Source organism: Sycon ciliatum, chromosome 2, assembly GCF_964019385.1.
Source record: "Sycon ciliatum chromosome 2, ocSycCili1.1, whole genome shotgun sequence".
Classification (NCBI taxonomy): Eukaryota; Metazoa; Porifera; class Calcarea; order Leucosolenida; family Sycettidae; genus Sycon; species Sycon ciliatum.
The window spans coordinates 29,715,261-29,735,188 of record NC_088644.1 but is presented as its reverse complement, the minus strand read 5'-3'; the positions used below and the strand labels follow the sequence as shown (position 1 = coordinate 29,735,188).

General features: G+C 45.8%; 1 protein-coding gene, 1 long non-coding RNA gene and 1 other non-coding gene across 3 annotated transcripts in view; 1 reads left to right on the top strand and 2 right to left on the bottom strand.

The window, feature by feature from the left end:
• LOC135809612 (structural maintenance of chromosomes protein 4-like) overlaps positions 1–19,928 on the bottom strand; it is a 40,864-nt gene that overhangs the window by 19,383 nt on the left and 1,553 nt on the right. The window contains exons 3-16 of the mRNA XM_065322997.1: positions 19,317–19,493; positions 18,714–18,878; positions 17,708–17,835; positions 17,257–17,354; positions 16,803–16,845; positions 16,476–16,560; positions 15,953–16,018; positions 15,053–15,130; positions 14,156–14,201; positions 13,904–14,001; positions 12,582–12,703; positions 12,184–12,292; positions 9,145–9,206; positions 4,635–4,704 (exon numbers count right to left, since the gene is read on the bottom strand). Of these exons, the coding sequence (XP_065179069.1) occupies positions 4,635–4,704; positions 9,145–9,206; positions 12,184–12,292; positions 12,582–12,703; positions 13,904–14,001; positions 14,156–14,201; positions 15,053–15,130; positions 15,953–16,018; positions 16,476–16,560; positions 16,803–16,845; positions 17,257–17,354; positions 17,708–17,835; positions 18,714–18,878; positions 19,317–19,493 (1,347 nt within the window). The remainder of the gene's footprint in view (positions 1–4,634; positions 4,705–9,144; positions 9,207–12,183; positions 12,293–12,581; positions 12,704–13,903; positions 14,002–14,155; positions 14,202–15,052; positions 15,131–15,952; positions 16,019–16,475; positions 16,561–16,802; positions 16,846–17,256; positions 17,355–17,707; positions 17,836–18,713; positions 18,879–19,316; positions 19,494–19,928) is intronic.
• LOC135810824 (uncharacterized) lies at positions 590–1,877 on the top strand. The gene is made up of 2 exons (XR_010552409.1): positions 590–904; positions 1,495–1,877. It is a non-coding gene; the product is annotated as an uncharacterized LOC135810824 (long non-coding RNA).
• Trnai-aau (transfer RNA isoleucine (anticodon AAU)) lies at positions 14,284–14,357 on the bottom strand. The gene has a single exon. It is a non-coding gene; the product is annotated as a tRNA-Ile (tRNA).

The window sequence follows — 19,928 nt, the reverse complement described above, 5'->3', positions numbered from 1 at the left end:
AAGGCGACCACCTGTCCTAGAAGACCACCTGTCCTAGAAGACCACCTGGCCTAGAAGACCACCTGTCCTAGAAGACCACCTGTCCTAGAAGACCACCTGTCCTAGAAGACCACCTGTCCTAGAAGACCACCTGTCCTAGAAGACCACCTGTCCAAGAAGAACACTGAAACCAGGATCAAGTGATGTTATTTCCAATTTCCAGTCAGATGATCCTGGATATAAAGGAGACCAAACCTGCTCTGCACTTACAGTCTGCGGTAGGTGTGCCATAGCTTCCTGGATTTGTGGCCTTTGACGATTAAAGGGAAACTGAACGCCAAAAATAAATATGGCTTATCCGAAAGAGAATTGGGCACTGATTCCGATGAGCTATGTCTCGAGCCGATCAGAGAAGAGGAACCGTGTCAAATTTCATAAATAACACCTCCCATATTTGGAAATTGGCCTTGATGACGTGCGTACTGCTTAGCTGTCACCATGCTGTGCATGTTCAGCAGTGTAATTGAATGGAAGAAAACAATTACTTTGGTGTTTTGCAGCTCTGTTTCGTTCCCTGACGGTAACCAAATCTAGATGTAGGAGTCTGTTGAGCAGGAGAGTGACACATGTCTTCCCGAAGGCTGTCCAGGCTGCAGTGGTGATGAAGAAGACACGATCATCACCCCGAGATCGATTGTAGCGAATTGGAAAACTCATGGTGAATTAATTTGCTTCCACTCCAAGGCAATGTCGAGGTATGAAGGGTGCGTGTACTGCCTTCCAAAGTGAAGAGGAGATGAACATGGCTTTGCATAGCTGTTGTTCTATGCCAACTTACCTACTCTTGCTGGTACCGTAGTGGCATATTGCAAATTTCGTGGACGAACAACTCTAGTCACTAGTGGCTAGTGAGCAACACTAACAGGTGAGATTTTTCAATTCGACAAAAATTGTTTTTGTTTGAGAACTGACAGTGGCAGTCATTAGACTCAGTAGGTGTCTCTCTGCTGCTTCTTTCCCTTCATCGGTAGGGTTGTGCTTGAAGTAAAAATAAATAGAAAATGTGGAACAAAAATCTGATCATGTAATTCGAATTTGAACTTCAAAGTATGTGTACATCAAATCACAAAAATGACTGTCAAGGTGGTGCTGTGCATTGGAAAAGACTGGGAGCTGGCAGCAATGGAAAGGGTAGAAACGAAACCAGTAATGCAGAGTATTCATAAGGTAGATGGAGATGAAAACGGGAGAGGAGTAGTGAGCACTTCAGTTTGAAGTAGTGTCAATAGACAGCAGCGTGTTGCATACGTTGTGAATATTGTGTGAATCTAATAATTGGCGGAGGGTAGTGATTAGGCAGAGTATTGTTACAATACAAGGTACTTTGTGAGCAGATAGCAATCAATATTACGGCATGGTTTAGACAGGAACTCATAAAATTTATGTCACGAAATTGATATCCAAAATTATTATCCCCTGAGTAGTATTATGGTGTTCTCCCTTGTTTACATGCAGAGCCTTGACGTTGCTGGACGAGCGACAATATAAATTACATAAACATGTAGCTCGTGATGTGGGATGACTGCCGTATCGCATTGCCAACGCAAACCCATCCTGTGTCAGTGCAGCCATCCAGCAACTTGAACTCCCCGGACCAGATGCCGCGGCAGCTGAACACCATGCCGATGGAAAGCCAGGAGTTGATAGCGAAGCATTCTGGTCTGCACAGTACAAGGCAAAGAACAATTATGAATTATAATGCATTGTAATCTTTCCCACACTTCTTTGTAAAAACAAACAAACAGTGCCATTATCACAACACTTGATCAAGCATCTTGATGGAGGTATTTTCCATTGTGCTGGCTCAGCATCTGCACCAGGAAGACCATGTACACTTACACGTATCTTGTGTGTGTGTGTTCGTGCGTGTGTGTTTGTGTATCTGTATGTGCACACGTGTGTGTGGGGGGGGGGGGCACGTACATGTGTATGGGTAGGAGTGTGTGTGTGTGGGGGGGGGGGGGGGGGGTACACGCACATGTGTATGGATGTGCGCGCTGCATGCGTGTGTCTGTGGGATGGGGTGGGGGTGCACACACATGTGTACATGTGTGTGCGCAATACAGTATGTGTGTATGTGTTCGTTGAACACAGGGTGTACTCCTGATTACATAAACTTTGTGATCATTGTGATTTCATGTGCTTTGAAGTTGAACTTCGCAATACATGTACTGATGCTTGATTAGATTTATGTTCCACATGTTCTACTATGATTAATAAATTTTATTTTATTTTACTTCAAGCACTTGTACTATTCAAGCACAACCCTACCAATGAAGGGAAAGAAGCAGCAAAGACACCTACTGAGTCTAATGACTGCCACTGTCAGTTCTCAAACAAAAACAATTTTTGTCGAATTGAAAAATCTCACCTGTTAGTGTTGCTCACTAGCCACTAGTGACTAGAGTTGTTCGTCCACGAAATTTGCAATATGCCACTACGGTACCAGCAAGAGTAGGTAAGTTGGCATAGAACAACAGCTATGCAAAGCCATGTTCATCTCCTCTTCACTTTGGAAGGCAGTACAAGCACCCTTCATACCTCGACATTGCCTTGGAGTGGAAGCAAATTAATTCACCATGAGTTTTCCAATTCGCTACAATCGATCTCGGGGTGATGATCGTGTCTTCTTCATCACCACTGCAGCCTGGACAGCCTTCGGGAAGACATGTGTCACTCTCCTGCTCAACAGATTCCTACATCTAGATTTGGTTACCGTCAGGGAACGAAACAGAGCTGCAAAACACCAAAGTAATTGTTTTCTTCCATTCTGAACATGCACAGCATGGTGACAGCTAAGCAGTACGCACGTCATCAAGGCCAATTTCCAAATATGGGAGGTGTTATTTATGAAATTTGACACAGTTCCTCTTCTCTGATCAGCTCGAGACATAGCTCATCGGAATCAGTGCCCAATTCTCCTTCGGATAAGCCATACTTATTTTTGGCGTTCAGTTTCCCTTTAACATTTGTTACATTTCCCATATGGCTGTAGCTTGTTGGTCATTTTCACCTTGTTTTTATTGAAGATTTTGTCCAGTCAGAAGTAATCTCGACTCATCTTGGAGCTTCATCTGTCGAAAGAATTTTGTTATACTGTGATGCACTGCCTTGGTGCACAGTAATGCACATATTTGATGCACTGTAATTAGGGGTGAAACGAGTATCTATTTTGACCAATTGATCACTCATTCATAATATTCGACCGAGTATTCAAATATTTAGAGTATTTTATCAAAATTCAAAAGTGCTAGATTTGTGAGTTCTCGATCAATTCAGAAAATTATTATCCGTGAACATAGAGCAAAAGTCGCCAGCGTCTTGTACAGAGCGTAAAGTAACGATTTTCATCAGTACTTTCATATCTCAAAACTAACTAACGTTACTTGCCATGATGATCGCATCGTCCAAGTCATAAAATACTCGAGCGCAAAATTTTGAATACTCGCTTGTTTGAAATTTTCGAACGGTCACTCGAATATTCGAACTAATCGTTTCACCCCTAACTGTAATGCACGTAATTTTTTTACATACTTCAAGTAAGTTCAGTTTGACCATTCTGGCAAGGTACGTTCGGGCCTGGTTCAAGTTAAATCTTGCTTTGGAATTTTTTTCATTGCTACCAGGTTCGGCCTCATTTTCTCTGTGCTGCGCTGATGAGTCCACAAAGGATGAAATAGTTCTGTCCACAGATTGAGTACTTCAAGTATAAAGTACAGTGATGTACATGTATATCTTTACTTTGAGCTGCTGTACCTGATTCTCTCTGAATCACATGTCATCATGGCTTTTCTGCTGCAATAGAGCTGCTGTACGCTACCTTCTCATTCTTTACCGAACTCAAATTTCAACTAATGTTGTATGCACCTGGGAGGCTGGCTATGCTGTGCAAAAGTGAATGACAGTGGAGAGAACCAGTTCTCCCACAAGAGGCACAGGTGTGCCACGTAAGAAAAGTTTAAAAGGATCATTCTACACAGGGAACATGGGGGAAATCTGGAAACCACACCCGAGTGCAAAGTTGTACAAAGCTGTACAAAGCTGTGGGTGCATGCTGTTGCGAATTTGTGTGATGAAGAGAGAATAGACCAGAGTGAGCAAGAGAGCGAGTAAGTTGTTTGTTTGTTTGTTTGTATTCTTTATTTAGAGTGGGAAGTCCAAAACAGGCCCTAGCCTAATAACAAGTCAAGTAAGTCAGTTACATTTATAAAGACAGGTAAGTCTAACAAATGAGGACCTAGACCTCTACAACAGGGTTTTTACGCCTGAAAGCAGGTGAATGATTTAACAAGCAGGATGTCAGTCTAGATTTTATGCGCAGATGGAGATAAATGCGCAGAATTTTTTTGTAATGAGATGAAAAGCAGAAATAATAAGAAAACTTGAAATGAAAGCCTGCTCACAACCCCTGCAAACTGGGAATGGTGGATTTGAGAGAGAGAGAGAGAGAGAGAGAGAGAGAGAGAGAGAGAGAGAGAGAGAGAGAGAGAGAGAGAGAGAGAGAGAGAGAGAGAGAGAGAGAGAGAGAGAGAGAGAGAGAGAGAGAGAGAAGAGAGAGAGAGAGCAGAGAGACAGAGAGTCGACGAGAGCCGTACCAATCGCCCATAGATGCCTGGAATCCGACCGCTCTTCTTCTCGTTCATGAGGTGATCTAGAAGTTTACCACTAGCAAAGACATGGTGCACACAATAAACAGTTGTAATATGAGAGAACAGTAAGGGGCCTATTATATGTGCGACTCCAGCCCGGGCTGGAGCGAGCGGGCCAGCCCGCCAAGGGTGTTTACATGTGCAAGGCCGGGCTGGTCGCCAGCCCGCAGTGCGTTTATATGCACTGAGCACACGCCAGCCCGTTGTGAGTATGCAACAAACACACTACGACTGTAGTGTGCTGCCCCGGGCTGAAACGCAGGGCTGCAAGCCATACTCGGGTTATAAGGCCACACCAAGTTATTTCATTGTTTCTCGTCACCTGAAAATCTCAAAAGGAACGCGGGCGGGCGGAAAAAAAACAAAATAGGGTTTGAAAAACAAAAACTGCTATTTACACTACAAAGGCCCAATTTATGACCTAAAATCAGACTATACACCACGCGTGACAGTCAATTGCAACATACAGCCAGAAAACCAGGCTCCTGCACCGGCCTCTGGTGAGGAAGTCCAGTGTTGCATGTTATTTAAATAGGAAAGAAAGCAAACCAAAGTTATTATACAAGGGGTACATAAAAGAACAGCCAAGTGCGCGCTTGTGCTAAAATTTAAAACAGAAACCTTATGGGATAAGGCATGGCATGACATGACAAGTCCAGACAATGAATACGGTGCAAAAGTCGTCCTTCGGTTCGTGCACTAGCACTGCACTCCAGATTTGACGCCGCGCGTACTTTTACAACGCCTTTTTATGCGTGTTTACCGGGACGCGAGATTTTTTTTGGTCCAATCCTCAAGAAAGGTACGCGCGCGGTGACGAGAAACAATGAAAAAACTTGGTGTGGCCTAAACCTAAAAACTTTTTTTCTCACACAATGTATTCTTCTGCTGATTTCTTTTCGCGCTGTGGCACATGTTTGGTGTGTTGTATCACCTCGTTTCTTTTTCCTGTTTTTCACATTTTTAGCTGTCCATATCAAAGTATTCTGCAAGTAGTTCCCCTTCCATTTTAATGTAAATTATGCATGTCGACCAATAAACAGTGCTCACTGCACGTCCTTCTTGTTACTGTACAAAAAGCTTCATAGATTTTCAAGACAATATTGGGAATCCTCTTTATAACTTCCCTCAAACGGTAAAAGTACCTATTTTGTAGTATGAACGCAGTGTCGACACCATAATAATACAACTCTGGCCCGGGCTGGTCTGTTTATATGTGCTTTTTCTGGCCCGCCTAGCCGGGATCCCGGGTGCCTCGAGGCGGGATCCCGCCTCGCCGGGCCAGCCCGCTTGCCATGTAAACGCACCACAGGTTTGTGTGGATTTGTGTACAACCCCGAGATCCCGTTGCAGGCGGGCTGGCCCGCCTGTCGACCAGCCCGGGCTGGCGCTGCACATATAATCACCCCCTAAATCTCAAAAAAAATGTAATGAATAGAGAGGTTCTGCACAACGAAAATTCGAACGAAGATTCGCGACAGGCCTTGCGAAAATGTGTACGAATTTTTGCACGAACTTTGTGTTCTGCACATTTTCGTAGTTTGCATGCGCCAAGTGCACGTACGCCATGATCCGATCTCACGAAACTTCCTACGAAAGTTCATTTCGCGTTCCCTGCAAGTTTCGCGTCCAAAGTTTCTCACTTCGTGACGTAGAGCGAAAGTCCGTACACATTTTCGTTTTGCAGAACCTCTCTAATACTTCAGCTACAGTGCTAGTGCTGCTCACTGAAATCCAGTTGTGTCACTAAAGTGCACACCGGGCGTTGCGCAGCCCTAGACCTGCGAACACTGGGCTGCGAAATGGTGCAAGGCGCAGACTTGAGTGATGCGACTGGATTTCATTGAGCAGCACTGTACAAGCAGTTCTGGACACATCCAAGTAGATAGTTTGATACCAAATACAATCACCTTGACACAGACCTGCACATGCCTCCGAGCCAATTAGCAGTACCATTTTTACACAGCACCGGTGACTAGGAGAGACACATCTCTCCTATCAATAGTCTTTCCAGCATACGTTGACACCTGCCACCTTCACACAGCAATGGTATTCAGGAATAGACCATTGGTGGACAAAGGTGGCCCTCTCCCGTGGCCTTTTTTGGTTTTTTTGGTTTTTTTGGTTTTATATTTTTTTTTGGGAGAGCCTAACTTAATTTTTTTTATGTAAACAAGGAAAATTTTTCATTCATCATTTCGTTATTTTTGTTGAATCCGTAGAGCCATCCTGCGTAGCATAGTCAGTAATTGTAGTGCTTTCTGCCACAACATTTAAGGTTACTGAACCTAAAACGCTATTTTCATCGGACACAAGTTCCAAAGAATTTCTACTGATTGTAGTGTGTCTAATTGAACGGGGAATGCCCGCAGGGGGCTCATATATCACTTTCGCTTTCTCATATATCACTTTCGCTATCACTTCGATAAATTTATCCATCTCTGCTCTAGGCCGCCTGAAAGAGTGCCTTTTATACTGCAAGTCCAGTGCACTTGACACGCACATGCAGACGCAGCTGGCACTAGCCAACATAACACACCCTTCGGAGAACGGGCTGTTGTTCCAGATTCTCAGAACTCGCCATGCAGAACGTGCAACATCTTGACAGGTGTGCTGACAGCGCTTTCAAATGCACACTGCACTGGCATCGTCAAACAAGCTGGCCTATGAAAATCAGATACCGTAGTACAGCTACTCAGTAAGCCCTCAGCACAGAAAGTATCCACTGTAAACAGCTACAACATACCACTGTCACTCTGACAACTGAGTTCCGAGAACCCAAGCTTGCTGAAGCGTGTTCATTCTTCACGCTGCATGCATATCCCTTCCTTTGCCTATGGCACGTTCCTTTGCGGACAGTGACATCTTGACAGGTGTGCAGGCCTAAACAGCGCTGTCAAATGCACACTGCACTGCCAGTGTCAAACAAGCTGGTCTATGAAAATCAGCTATGGCCCGTAGTACAGCTACTCAGTAAGCCCTCAGCACAGAAAGTATCCACTGTACAACAGCTACAACATACCACTGTCACTCTGACAACTGAGTTCCGAGAACCCAAGCTTGCTTAAGCGTGTTCATGCTTCACGCTGCGTGCTTATCCCTTCCTTTGCCTATGGCACGTTCCTTTGCGGACAGTGACATCATGACAAGTGTGCAGGCCTAAACTGCGCTGTCAAATGCACACTGCACTGGCATTGTCAAACAAGCTGGCCTATGAAAATCAGCTATGGCCCGTAGTACAGCTACTCAGTAAGCCCTAGCACAGAAAGTATCCACTGTACAACAGCTACCACATACAGCACACATATGCTCAGCCTCGGACCCTGCATAATAGTATGTTATTCCGGTCACCTGATCTCAGATCTCGGAGATACTCGACTGCATGTTTACTGTATATTTTGAAGTAAATGAAACTGTACTCGCAGGGACACTAAACCGGGGACACTGAAGTTTGAATGCATCTGTACAGTGATGCAGGGCATACTTCACACTGAGTTCAAACTGGCACAGCTTGGCTACAACAAAGACGCCATCGCACGACCGAAAGGTCCAATCACACAAACAGAATGTCAGACAACGCCAGCTACAACGTGCCACTGTCACTCTGACAACTGAGTTCCGAGAACGCAAGCTTGCTGAAGCGTGTTCATGCTTCACGCTGCGTGCTTATCCCTTCCTTTGCCTATGGCACGTTCCTTTGCGGACAGTGACATCATGACAGGTGTGCAGGCCTAAACTGCGCTGTCAAATGCACACTGCACTGGCATTGTCAAACAAGCTGGCCTATGAAAATCAGCTATGGCCCGTAGTACAGCTACTCAGTAAGCCCTCAGCACAGAAAGTATCCACTGTACAACAGCTACCACATACAGCACACATATGCTCAGCCTCGGACCCTGCATAATAGTATGTTATTCCGGTCACCTGATCTCAGATCTCGGAGATACTCGACTGCATGTTTACTGTATATTTTGAAGTAAATGAAACTGTATTCGCGGGGACACTAAACCGGGGAAACTGAAGTTTGACTGCATCTGTACAGTGATGCAGGGCATACTTCACACTGAGTTCAAACTGGCACAGCTTGGCTACAACAAAGACGCCATCGCACGACCGAAAGGTCCAATCACACAAACAGAATGTCAGACAACGCCAGCTACAACGTGCCACTGTCACTCTGACAACTGAGTTCCGAGAACCCAAGCTTGCTGAAGCGTGTTCATGCTTCACGCTGCATGCATATCCCTTCCTTTGCCTATGGCGTGTTCTTCCAGGTGCCGAGACATCTGACAGCTTCACCTTTCAAAGAACGGGCTTTGTGATCACAAAATGGGTCACCCATAATATGTGGGGTTGCAAAAAGAAAGAAACTCCCCGTCGGTTTCCGGACAGACTGTAGATTAGAAGAGAACACGTTGAGCCAAGGGCGAAATTACTACAGCTTAGCTTAGCTTACCGACAACGGTTTGCCTCCATGCCTTGCCGTGTACCTTGCACATTGACCTGGCAGATACGCAGCTGCAATACAGGGGGAGCCACAAGATGATAGCGCAATCAGGTGAGCACAGCCCGCACAGATCGTATGTGTGTGTGTGTGCAATGCTCGTCAGCAGCCACGGTGCTCTGTCCAGCGGCCTCACTCATCAAATTGAAAGTGATGAGAGTGATGCTGTATTTTAATACTTTCACCCTGCCAGATGCGCTCTTTGGCTGAAAAGTCCACTGGAAGCAGCATTTCATTAGATTGGAATGGGTAATAATAACAATAATAATCTTTATTTCAGGATCACCGAAAGGCTGACGCCTATCGGGGGGATCTCCTATTTGTGTATATACAATGAGCATTGGAGTTGGGAAAAAGAGAAAATGTGGGTGAAGGCAAGACTTTCAAAACGTTCGTTCGAGGAGTCTTGGAGGCGCAGCAAATGCATCGTTTCTCATGCATTTCTCATCGCACACGGCTCCTTGTGGCACGTATTTGTGTAATGGTTTCTGTGCAAGTAAAGGCGTTCTCACGTATGCAGCCCAGTTCACTCAGTTCTAGTATAGTCCAGTCAGCACAGTCAGTCCAGTCAGTACCAGGGAGTAGTAAAATACAGGGAGGTGACACGCCACTAATCGTGATTTTTGATGGGTGCCTCGCGCTTGGTTTTTTTTCTTTCGCAAAAAATGATGATCTGCTGAATCAATCTTGAGTATTTGTCGAAGAACTAATTCCGTGAAAAGGTCTATCCTTCTCATGGAACAGCATTTGTTTTGCTCTTGTGGTACATCTGTGTCATCGTCATATGGAAAGGTACCACCCTTGCGAAATTCGTCCCGATCGACGGCATGGACCAATAGAACGAAGGTGATTTCCTTGCGAACAATACGTGTACGATTGGAGATGAAAAGCGAGTGCACCGATTTCGAAGTCGAAAAAATCTCTAGGACACCACACGATCGGCACTAATTTCTCCTCAGTTGTGATCAACCAGTACTTCTCTACCTTCTTTGTGATGATGAGCATTTCATATTATGGTATGCTAGAGATTCGGGAGTTCACTTTTCGGAATGAAATGTTCCTAAGTTTGTCAAGGATTGAAATGCGGGCTACGTCGTCGTAAACAGCTTGTATCGACACAGGAAAAATCTACGGCACGCAGGGATATCTCCCAAAGTGATACCACTCTTGCTGGACTTCTTTCCTGACATAGTGGTAGTTTGGTCGACTAAAAAACTTTGTGAAGGCAGACAATTGTTGGAAATTCTCAGCGCTGAATTTCTACGGGCTGCAGTAGGAGTCTCTTTGGCGGTAGGTATTTTACTACTCCCTGATCGAGAGAATCCTGATCCGCGCGCGTGTCTACACACTTCGGTACCCATAGTACTCCAATCTCACCCGCCGGGTGAAAACGGTGCTGAGGCAATCGTCAAACTGGCCGTACATGCTCGTGTCACCTCCCTGTATTTTACTACTCCCTGGTCAGTACTGTCCAGTGAGTACAGTACAGTACAGTCCAGTCAGTATAGTCCAGTCAGTACAGAGCAGTCAGTACAGTCCAGTACAGTATAGTCCAGTCAGTACAGAGCAGTCAGTACAGAGCAGTCAGCCCAGCCCAGCCAGTACAGAGCAGTCAGTGCGTATGATTTACTGCACGAGTACAAGGGCAATACCGGCTGATACATGACCGAACGGCCCCAGCCGTGAGGTCATGTATCAAGCCGGTATTGCCCGTGTACGAGTGCGTACGAGGCGCAGTAAATCATTTATTGCATGCTTGACCCAAACATTCCACAAAATGGAGAGAAACCTTTCCGACTTTCTCAGTCTCCCGAGTCCCGACACACTTGTTCAGTGGTAAACGTCGTTTGTGGTTTTGAAATTCTCTATTTCTTTACGATATCGATGGTGTTGTTGTTCGTGATTGAGCACTGCGTGTAGGAACAGGAACTGAAAGTGGGATGGGCTCCACAACTTCGTCTCGAACGCATTCAGTTCGTCTAGTTCGTCGGCTGCTCATCAACGCATCGATATCGATGTCAAGGTTGCATTCACCTTCTGAGGCGGCTGGTTCAGGTGGCTGGAACAAGTAAGTTATTGTCCGCTCAGTTACATGCGCGCGTGTGTGGTCTGTCATTCTCGTGCTTTGTAGTTTGTAGTCAGATCAAGTTGCTGTTTTGTGTTTCAAATTTGAAACTCCGAACAGTAGACACTTGACCTGATCACGAACCACAAAGTACAAGAATGACAGTCCGCATGCGCGTACATGTAACTGAGCGGGCAATAACTTGCCGGGCAATACCGAGAAATACAGACCGCTGAGCAAGAGCGCTCATTGGCTGTAGTACAGGCAACCCTCACGTGACATGCAATTAAGTACAGTACAGTACAGTACAGTACAGTACAGTACAGTACAGTACAGTACAGTACAGTACAGTACAGTACAGTACAGTACAGTACAGTACAGTACAGTACAGTACAGTACAGTACAGTACAGTACAGTACAGTACAGTACAGTACAGTACAGTACAGTACAGTACAGTAGTCAGTACTGTCCAGTCAGTATTGGCTATAAAGTTACCCTGGGCTGTAGTGGGAAACCACCTGAAACTCGTATCCACTCACAATTGGAAGGCTCTTCTCTATATGGGTATGGAGCACTCTTCGAGCAGTGGAGCACGCTACATGATTACGTCCGCCCTCAATCGTATGGTCCAAATGGACCCATGCGCCATGATGTAACTTCTAGGCTTCAAAGTCTGGGGCGAGGCAGCATTTTCAAGCCCTTATCTGCATACATGTAACGTTAGCTGGCACATTGGGAGCATGTGCCGTGTGTGGAGGCTCAGTACAGAGATATTATTATCACATTATGCATGGCATACAGAATCACACAAGCGTATTACATCCATTTCCACATGAAACCTTTCCACGACCTAGTATATTGCATGTAAATGTCGTCATGGTCGAAGAGTTACATCAATTTGCACTGCACACAAAAAGTCGTAGTACCTTCTCCATGACTTCACGTTCCTGTACTATGACCGCTTTCACCTCCTCTTGACATGTGCCCAGGCTTTTTTCGGCTTTGGGAAGACTTTTCTTCAGATCCGCAATTTCGCTAAGGGTAACAATCACAAGATATGCAGAAATGTTACAGAAAAATGGCTTGTAGATAAGTCTAGGGTGGAAGAGGAATGCAAAGTTACGTAATTACAAAGACAATCAAAAGAGAGAGAGAGAGAGAGAGAGAGAGAGAGAGAGAGAGAGAGAGAGAGAGAGAGAGAGAGAGAGAGAGAAATCATACGCCGAACAGTTCTCATTGAAGAGTACACACACAATGGCAAGGCTCTGTAAGGAAAGGACATCTACAGTGTAACAGGGCCCGGGAGACATTGAGAGCGACTTACGTCTCCTTAGCTGCAGCCGTATCCTTGGCCTCTTGTAGAGAGGTTTGCGCTTTTTGCAGCAGCTTGCCGTGCCGGTCAATCCTTTCCTGATATAACTCAAGCTCTGTCTTGGCAATATCCATCTGCAAGCGGGTCAAACATAATACATCACAGGGCAACACCGAGCTTAGTAGCAGGCACACGCCTAAGGAATCAACACCCTATTTTGCAAACAGATGAGAATAGTACCAGCTGTTCACGCACACACAGAGATAGAAAGCGAGAAAGCGAGAAAGCGAGAAAGAGAGAGAGAGAGAGAGAGAGAGAGAGAGAGAGAGAGAGAGAGAGAGAGAGAGAGAGACAGAGTGAGAGAGAGGCAGAGAGAGAGTGAGGGAGAGAGAGAGAGAGGGAGAGTGAGGGAGAGAAAGAGAGAGAGAGATGCTCAAGGTAGTCACCGTGTAAGCAAACACCAGCATACGATCAAGAGTATATAGCCATCAAAAGTGCGCAGCTCTGCATGGGTTTGCTATGGGATTCACGGACGCCAAAACTCACATCACGTGGTGCAGCGTTCATGCTGTACGTTCCCATGTACTTGGCAGCTGGAAACCGTAGCAAATCAATAATGGCGCTATGCCCCGGCTGATTCCTCAGCGAGTGACGATGTAATGGGAAATATTAAAAATATATATATTTCCCATACAAGTATAAATTTGGACTCGGATGGTGAGCCAATATAGTTATGAGTTATAAGCCAATATAGTTTTGTCGCACTCGCTGACTGTATAAGATTTGGTTACGTTGGTGGACAGTTTGTCATGACTCGTAACATTTTGTCCTTTTCCTTTCTTCATCATACTAGTATAGTTCAAGATTATAATAAATGGTGAGCACATATGCGCTTTCCCTGGGCACTGCAAATTCACAACTCCGTTCATTGTATCATTATCGACGTTTCGGCAAACTGCCATCATCAGGATGCAGTTTTAAGTGGAACTCTGCCAAGTAATCAGTATACAAGATTTCTGCGATCGTTTCCGTGCTACTATTATACGTAGTTGCCAAAGCAACGCAGCAGTAGCACTATGTAGCTTTCGCAAACACCGACCAGTAATATACTATCATGGACATGGAAATCCGGTCGCACGTCTAGCGGCCCCAGGGCGCTGGCCATGCAGCCTTCAGTACGCGTACGGAGTCGGTACACATATTCATGTATGCGCTGCAGCGCGCTGGTCGTATCGGATCAACATGTGCACTGCATGGAACGTTCTGTAGGCACTGAGGGCGCCGGCCCCGGTCATTCGACTGGATTTCCATGTCCACGACAGTACGTGTCTAACCTTTGACTTGGCTTCATTCACAGTTTTCATCACCACCACCAAACTCTTTTCCTTCTCCTCCTTCTCCGACTGTAGACCCTCTGTTGCCGACCTGAGACCTAAAGAGAACGAAACAATGACATGGCCATGCATACCGACATGATGTGCAGTTTGGAAAGTCAATAAATCCACGGTTAATCATAAAAATGTGCCTTGCAGCAGACACCCAGGCCAGGGCAAATGAAAACTTAACAGTCAGCAGTCAGAACTAACCTGCCATAACTTCAGTCATCTTCTCTTCTTCCTTTTTCTTCTTGGCCTGCACATTCAGTCAAAAGAAAAGCAACATGATGATGATGTGCTACTCGAACGTTAGTCAAGAGCAGAGAAAAAAAGCAGTCTGCTCCCAGCAGGGCTCGAACCTGCGACATTCGCGTTATTAGCACGACGCTCTAACCGACTGAGCTATGGGAGCTCACGCAATTCCATGCCGCATCGAAAAGAATTCTCCTCGGCCAAGCACACCCTGCAGTAATCACTGAATGCAAGTTTCACGTTTAATACATTCTAAAAACTTCTAAATGTGAATACCATAAAGTACCGTTGATCCGCCCCCTCTCTAATTCCCGCCCCCTGTCGATTTTCTCCTTGTGAAGCGACTTCGGCGTATACAACGAAATACGATGTTGAACCGATGCATGCACTGCTGTACACAATACTTGCCAATCCAGGATCAAAATGTGCACAATCCAGCACATTGAGTCTGATCCTCTACGTTGTTGTACATCGTACTGCACTTGACAGCCTTGATCTAATTCCCGCCCCCCTGCCGAAAACCCAGCTGGGAAGCGACATGGCGTGGGGGCGGATCAACGGTACTTTACGGTAATACTCAATCTGCGGACAGAACTGTTTCGCCCTTTGTGGACTCATCAGTGCAGCACAGAGAAAATGAAGCCGAACCCGATAGCAATAAAAAATAAATTTTCCAAAGCCAGATTTAAACCAGGCTCGAACGTACCTTGCCAGAGTGCGCAAAGTGCTCAAACTGACAAGTCAGTGAGCTTTGCATAACGCAAACAGCAAAGGCACTATAATAGTGTGAATAATACAAGTGCTCAAGTTTCGCATCCAACGCCGGAGCAATATCAGCAGAGGGCAACCGTTTACCTCCAGTTGCTTCTTCTGGTCGGCAAGGATTTCCAGTTCCTTGGTATTCTTCTCGGGGACAGCTGTCAGCTCTGCTACCTAGACAAGTGAAGCACAACAATGAAGAAAGTGATCTTACAGCTAGGGCAGTATTGGGATACATTCTTTTCAGGGTATTGGGTTCGGGTGATTTTGTGTGAGATAAGTGCCCCATCGGATAGTGTTACTATGGAAGCACTATGTTCCATTCCATCCTGTTATGGTACATACGGACTGTACACTTTGAAAAGCTTGAGCTCCGCATAATCCTCTCTCCAACAGCTTTACAATAAACCCAAAGACCATCAAAATTCACCCGACAGAACCTAATATTTGGTTGGCGGAAGTCGAACACAATGATACAAATGTCCCTGGCCATGCATTGTACTCTATCGATCATTGTATTGACTATCTTGCCCAACTACCTATCGGCAAGAGTACATAACGAAGAGTATGCAACTCCTATCTTGAGTTGCGATGGGTTCACCCCACGGCGGAATTTTTTAATTGCGTCATTCTTTGGCAGAAGTATGATGAAGTGCGTATGCTGTCCCGCGCTTATTTTGTAGATACGGTGAGAGTCCATCAGGTTTAAGACACATCGATCTATCGTCCGTTGTTCTGCTTCGACTACCGTAGCTGTAATGTACAAATTAGTTGTACTTTTGATCTCTGGCTACGCATGATGGCGTCAGTGAGCCAAACCGCCACCAAAGACTGATGTCATAAAACAAAAATTCCGCCGTGGGCTGGGGGATCGTCGAGTTGCACACCCTTGTTTATGTACCATTGCCATCGGATATAGGTGCAGCACAGGTACCCGAATACCCGTACATAGCCCCACTAACAACATCACACAGACGAGATGCGGTGTTGACGTACCTTCTTGCGCTCCTTTTGAAGCTGCTTCTGGAGTTTTCCTGGCTTCTCCCGTGCATGTTTCAAATCCTGTCGCAAACACATAATCGGCAGTGGTAGGGCTGGTGTCAGTCAAAATAATGGTTGTGCATTTTGCTCTCTGTTTAATCAACAGCGCATTTGGCATTTCCGCAATTACTCGAGTTTGAATTGTTAGAATATTTTGAACAAACCATTTCTATCACAGGGAGATTTCTTGCATTGTTCACACTGCACTCACTGTCACTTTCTTGATATCCCCCGTTTCTAGTCATGGACAAGTACAAACCACATCTCGATCTGTGTACGCATTGGGCCGCTTGGCAGGAACAATGAATAGTTTCTTTCACTTCAAAAAGACCCATGATGCATGCCAACCAGTAGCAACAAGGCATTGAGACCATTTCTTCTGATGTGTCAAAGCGCGTGGCACGCAGATATGCAGGTCTGGAGTTTCAGCGCTTCGCTTATGCAACGCACAGGGAGCTCCGGTGCTGCCACGGCTCACCTCCTGAAGACGGACGTCCTGGCGTTCAAACTCTGCAAAGGCGTTCTGCGCCGCTTCGGCAGCGGCTTGACACTTACCCAAGCGCCTGCAGAGAAGCAGTACAGCAAGAACATGGGTCATGGCATGGCGGCTCAATAGTGAACAAGACCAGTAACAGGCCACAGGCACCGGGGGGGGGGGGGGGCTTTATGAACCACTGACTGTGCTAAGGCACGGCCACATGGGTAGTCATTTAGTCATTCGTACAGCTACTCATACACTGCACACTGCACATGATGTGGGCAGCACTACAGCCATGCTAGCTGCTCCACTACTACATCAACTCACTGCTCTTCCTTCTTCAGCGCCTTTGTCTTGACTTTCATCGTATCTACACACACACACGCACACACACACACACACACACACACACACACACACACACACACACACACACACACACACACACATACACGCACACACACATGAACACACAAAGACAAGAAACAGGCTGACCATCAGATACACCCAGTGGCACAACGTAAAGCAATCACATACAAATCTGAAGGGGAAAACGGAAATTGTCCGATAGTTGTATGGTCGGGGAAATCCAGTTTGTGACTACAGCACATATTGTATGCAGTTCAGTGAGAATCTCAAGCAGAACAGGACCAGAACAAAAGTGCCACACGCACACGCACACACACACGCCAAGGAAGGATAGAACATGACAATTATTGGTAAGTTCAGAAGGATTTCAAACATGGCTATAGCAGGACTATAGAGATCATTTGAAAATCACCTGAATGCTCGGAGAGCTCCTTGTCCACTGCAGCAAGCGATTCTTTTCCCGCGGATGCCTGCTCCCTAGATGTGGCTTCCTTGGCTTTGCACTTAAAGCTGCAGCAGGAACAATGCAGATCAACCAATGAGAACGAGAAAAACCCTCACTGCAATAGCAGTCTGTCACACAACGAGGATATTGTCATGCCGTGCCATGCAAGTACCACCATGCAATTTAGTAGCTATGGCCACACTGCGCTTTCCCACTGTTCACCCGACATGCATTAACTCTCAATTACACAGCACACAACACGCACACAGGCACACAGACACACACACATAACACTCAAAACAGCAGCACTGGTCAAAGATGATATTATTAAAGTAGCCGTGCAGCAGCTACAGGAGGCAGCCAAGCACAACACGCTGACCCAGAGATACTCAGCTGGGGTGAGTGTAACTTCACTTACAGCTTATGCTGGAAGAGGCGATGCGACAAGTAACTCTTTTCATTCTCGTCCACCAAGAACTGCACAGCTTCATCTTTCGGACCCTCCAGGCTGTCTTTCTCCTTCTCAACGGCCTTCACCCGATTCAGCTATCAACAACACAAACACGCAGAAACGACACGGTGAGAGAAGCTATATGTATCACGGGGCAATGTTACACCCCGTGTGCACAACCATCGTGTAGCAACCTACAATGTACTGTACTCGGACAAGCAATTGATGGGGGGGGGGGGGGGAGGGAGCAGAAAGATCAACTTGAAATCAAGAGGCTGAAAAATCCTAAACCCGTGTTCATTTGAACTTACAAGCTGCAGTACAATTGACCTGAAAAAAACGTGCTACGAAACAGTCCCATTAGGGAGCATCTCATAAGTTCGCATTTTGTTTCTAAACGTAACGCATTTCGAAACGGGGGTAGGGGGGTAGCGCCCATTTCGGATAGAAAAATGACAGTTCGCACATTTTCTGGATGTGTACAATACAGTGCTAGTGCTTGTGCTAGACCGCTTCAGACAGCAGGGTACCGGTGTGTTTTAGGTGTAGATCTAACCCTTGTACTACGCATGCAGGCTACTCAGAGGTGTCAAATGTCACACCAGCCTGATCAAACCGTGTACCTGCCACCTGGCCAGCTTTGACAGTACAGTCGTTGTGGAGGAACTCTGTTTGTGTGTGTGTACATGTCATATTGATTGAACTAAGACTGTAACTAAAACTAACTTACTTGTACTCAGTAGATGTGGTACTACTGAATGTCATTCACTTCAACACTAGCGTCCATGTCCATGTACATGAACATTGTACATGATTGTGCATACCATGGGCATGGCATGGACATGTACAGTAGATCTACACTGAAAATGTGCGATAAGACTTTCAAATAGTGGGGGGAGGTAGGGGGGGTAAAGTCTATTCGAAATGCGTTACGTTTACAAAAAAAGTGCGAACTTATGAGATGCTCCCTTACCTTCTCACCGCGCTGCTCATTCAGCTCGTCAACTTGCTTCGAGAGCTCTTCAATTGGCTCCTTGAAGCGGCTGGAGCCAACGATGTCCTCCAAGTACTCCAACATGCCGTCTTCATGCTCATTGGGAGCTTTGGGCTTCATCATGGCGATTTGTTCTACTTCACCCTATCAGCAACAGCAGGAATACAAAGGAATGCAGAAACGAGTTTTAGATTTCAGCCAGGTTTCGGGGATCTGCAAGGTTTTTGTGACTTTGACCTGCTGAACCATGGCTTTTGGAGATTTAGATGCCAGTGGTCTGCAGAGGGTACACACATGCTGTGCTACTGGAGTTTGGGATTCGGGGGAGTTCACACATTCAAATCCTGGTTTGAGTGTATGCTGGTAAAACTCCGTAGGGAACTCTTGTGCAAATTCATGCGCCAATGTTTCTGAAATGCACTCAAGTCTCAAACGAAAAGAAATAATATTTGTTAATATAAGAAAAAAACTGGCCGAAGTGTAAGCGTAATGCATTTCCTATCCAAGCGAAGGCTCTTGCAAAAAGGAAAACACTAGCAGTCATAAAAAGAAGTGACATGAGTTACAAAACAGCAATCTTACCTGCAAGATTAGAAAACGGTTGTGGTCGAGATCGATGCCACTCTTGCGTAGCAGCGCTGTCACCTCCTTGAAGGTGACCTTCTTTCCGTTGACGTGATAGCTGGAGCTATTGTCGCGGTAAGCAGTGCGAGACACGACAAACTGGCTGTTTGGCACCACGTCATACTCCTCGCCCGGCTGAGCAAACAGGAGCACAGGCACAAGAGATAGTTTAGAGGAAACGGACACAGTTACAGCATATCATGAAGCTTCATGATATGCGAGAGAGAGATAAACCAGGTACGTCAGTGCATGAACTAACTACAGTAGAGCAAGCAGCTCACTGCCTACAACCGTGCTGACAGATACTGTACTGAAGCAGCGTGTATTGCTGGGCAGGCAGCCACTGTGAATGCTGGTCAACTTGAGAAGACACAAAGATAACATTACATGTAATACGAAATTCAGGGCAGACAGCAGCCAGGAGATAGGCAAAGTAAGAGAGTGGGCTTACATTATGTTTGATAGTGGCTGTGAAATATTTGTAGGGAACACTGTTACTGATCCCCAGCAACAAAACTACTTTAAAGTAAATATACAGCAGTGTATGGTAGCTCTATTACAATGAATGAA